Source organism: Mirounga leonina, unplaced genomic scaffold (genome assembly GCF_011800145.1).
Source record: "Mirounga leonina isolate KUSES-001 unplaced genomic scaffold, KU_Mleo_1.0 Mir_169, whole genome shotgun sequence".
NCBI lineage: Eukaryota > Metazoa > Chordata > Mammalia > Carnivora > Phocidae > Mirounga > Mirounga leonina.
The window spans coordinates 18,956,110-18,959,922 of NW_023270431.1; the positions used below are offsets into that span (position 1 = coordinate 18,956,110).

The following is a 3,813-nucleotide window of genomic DNA, read 5'->3' on the forward strand; positions in this document are numbered from 1 at the left end:
GTTACTTTAGGTGAATTATCATTTTAAAACATTTTATTATGGAAAATTTTGAATGTATATTAAAGTACACATATAAAGGTAAAAATTAAGAAATTGCTAATTATATGAAAAGCACCTTTTAGAAATACATGTTACACAAAAAATACACTGTTTTTATGATTTCTTTTGTGACTGTTTCAACACTTTTTTCTTTTATTTTACTGTCCGGCCAGGTCAGATATGGCAGAAGAAAATAAGACACTCGTGGCTGAGTTTGTTCTTACAGGACTTACAGATCGTCCAGGGCTGTGGTCCCCCTGTTCCTGATGTTCTCGGTCATCTACTTCACCACCATGGTGGGCAAACTTGGTCTGGTTGCTCTCATCTGGAAGGACCCCCATCTTCACACCCCCATGTACTTATTTCTCGGCAGTTTGGCCTTTGCAGATGCTTGTTCCTCATCCTCTATAACTCCCAGGATGCTTATACATTTTTTATCCAAGAATCATATGATATCACTTTTTGACTGTATGGCTCAATTTTACATTTTTGGTTCCAGTGCCACCACAGAGTGTTTCCTCCTGGTAGTGATGGCTTATTATCACTACGTAGCCATGTGCAACCCCTTGCTTTATCCGGGGGTGATGTCCAATAACCTCTGTACTCAGTTCATTGGTGTTTCATATTCTATTGGCTTTCTACATTCAGCAATTCATGTGGGTTTGTTATTTAGATTAACTTTCTGTAGGTCCAATGAAATGCATTATTTCTACTGTGAAATTTTACAACTTTTCAAAATTTCTTGCACTGATCCTACAGTTAATACACTTCTGGTTTTAATCTTTTCGGCCTTTATACAAGTCTTTACTTTTATGACCATCATGGTTTCTTATATTTGTATCCTCTTTGCCATCCTGAAAAATAAGTCTGAAAAGGGCAGGAGCAAAGCCTTCTCCATGTGCAGCGCCCACCTGCTCTCTATTTCCTTGTTCTATGGCACTCTCTTCTTCATGTATGTGCATCCTGAGTCTGGCCACACTGAAGATCATGACAAAATGTATTCTTTATTTTACACAATAATAATTTCTCTGCTAAATCCTTTTATTTACAGCCTGAGGAACAAAGAAGTTATAGGTGCCTTGAGAAGAATAATGAAGAAATAAATAGTTGCCAGACAATATGCAAAATGTTTCTTTTTTATCATCTGCTGAAAAAAGCCCCAAGTCCTATAGATAAGCCATGACTGCTATTCCACCAGAAGGCTAATGGTCAGAGGAGTTCATAAGCTCTGTGGAAGCATCCCAGCTTCCCATTATGGTTTCTTGGATATGGGTCCAGTGAAAGTTTGGGAACATTATCTATAGAACTAGCTTATTTAGAAACATTGTGCTTTATTTTTATCTGAGCATTTGGCTTTTGCAAATTAGTTATTTTCTGGGGCTTTCCAAAATTCCAGATAGAAACAGATAATTGTGGTGAAAAATAGCTGTAATAGAGGCTGGTATATAGAGTTAATCATTTAGTTCATGAATGACCCAGCCCATTGCTCTGGACCTGCAAGTTAATAAGGCTTTGTTGTTTTCTGCCACACATAGCAACTACAGTTGACTAATAAAATAAAATTCTGCTCCTTGGAAGAGTATTTCCTGAGAAGAAATGTACTGTTTGGTGATAAAGTTAGGAAAAAATGAAAATTTCTAAAGAAATTTGTGGATGTTAGGAAGAAAATGAAAGTTGGCATGAACTAAAGAATGAAACATCAAAATTAACCACAGCTCAGAGTTGTAATTCCATGCACTGTTTTTGTTTTTGTTTTAAATCAGGGATACTGCATGCAGCATGATATGCAATAATTTATAAATTTAGGAATATTTGAGTGCAGTATAAAGCAATTTCGATCAACCTTGTGGTTGCATTACTATTCCTATCTGTTTTAGTTGCAGCTGACTAAGGAAAAGGCAAGGAGGCTGGATCAGAGATAAGAACCTGACTTTGCATGTAGGGATATAAAACTGTCAGTGAATTCTCTCCCACTAATTTACTTCCAATTCAGGGATGTGATCACTTAAAAGATATTATATATATCATATATATATATTCTAATTTACTTAAAATTATATAAGCATAGGTGCTTCAATTCTTTTGACAAAACAATTATATTCCTTGAACAATCTGGTTTGTTTCTTTTTTGAGCACATTCACTTAGGAAAAACAATTATACAAAATGAGAATTAAGTTTAAGTTGTAGAAGAATGAAAATATGCCTATTGTTCTAGTATTTTTAAAACACTTTAGATCTTGCCAATAGTTCCAACAAATATACTAAACGTCATTATCTAAAACTGTAGACATATGATAAATACCTCTTATCGCTTACATTTATTTATCTCTTATATAAACATTATTGGAAAAAGTCAACTTGTTGGTATGCTCTTAAAGTTAATTCCAACTGGTCCCCAATAACAAAATTTCTTTTAAAAATATTCCACATGATTAAGTTTATTCTCCTTAAAAACCATCTGTACTTGTAGGGTGATTTTCAGCAATTTCACAGTATTTGTGACTCATTTTACAAGCACTATAAACTACATGTTTCTTTAACATTTTAATTTTCTTTTTGATTAAACCCTTTTTTCTGTAATTACTATTGGTCTTTTAAAAGTAATCCTTAAATACTTTTCATTATTTATGTAAATGTAAGTATATTTATTTCTTAATGTACATGGAACATGTTTTATTTGAAGCATCTTCAAAAACAATTATATGCTATGATATTTACACTCTTTTACTAGCTTCATAATTGCACAAGTAATATATTAATTTATCAGGATTATTTTTAATAATATCCTGGGTATTTATATTACTTTGGACGTAAAGGGTTAAAAGTTGAACAGTAATATTTCACTCCAGTTTGAGGACCCTCTAAGAAATTGACATTTATACAGTCTCCCAAAGGCAACTCAATAGATGCATTAACTTGGGATAAATTAGATTCCTCCTGAGGCTGGTATGAACTGATTGCTGATCCAAAATGTTCCTAAACATGTTGTACATCAAGTGTGTCAAGTATATCAAGATTGTTTATTGTATACCCTGTTTTTATGGAATGCAGCTGTACTAAGATTAGATGTGAGGCAAACATACCTCTAGGTGCTAGGTTATAAGCAAGTTAATTAAGCTGAGAGAGCCCCCCAACCTTGCACCTTCCCTGTGCTGAGTGATCTGTACATAGAAGAGTTTGCATTCAGGGAATGAAGCTTGGAAACTATCAGAGTATCCAAAGCTGCTGTCATGTTGCGGCTACGCATGCTGCTGCTTTACTTGTTCTGTATTCTTGCTTAAAGCTAAGTGAACTTGGGTAATAAACTTGGGTAAATAAACACTGGGCAAGCCTATTTCATCTTGTGAATTTGACGTCATTCCACCCTTGAAATTTACTTAAATGGTCCTTGTGAAGAAGGATGGGTAGGGAAGGTCTTTTGAGACTTTGGTGCTGGGATAGCTGAAACTAACCCCTGGTTCACGACAGTGGAAGTTTTTTTTGAAGCAAATTACAGTATATATCTTATCAGTGGAATTTCGGTTATATAGTTTCAAACATCTAGGATTTAGCAAAATGGGTTGGTTAATAAACAAAGGCAAATAGGGAAAATTGCTAGAAACATTGCTTGTTGGTTATCAATAGCATTAACAAAATGGAAATTCTATCAGAAGAACACAAAGGAGTAGACTGACTTAGGAGAGATGAGACAAATATATAAAATAGAAGATGAGTCATGAGGTTTTTTGCTTGGCAGATATTATTATATTCACCTAGAAGCCAACGTTATTCAC

General features: G+C 34.3%; 1 protein-coding gene across 1 annotated transcript; it reads left to right on the forward strand.

Moving 5' to 3' along the window:
- The first annotated feature begins 219 nt into the window (after positions 1-219).
- Positions 220-1,142, forward strand: LOC118017425 (olfactory receptor 5AC1-like). Its single transcript, XM_035015319.1, is given in 2 exon segments — positions 220-286; positions 289-1,142. Coding segments are annotated over 2 exon segments (921 nt in total).
- Positions 1,143-3,813: the final 2,671 nt, after the last annotated feature.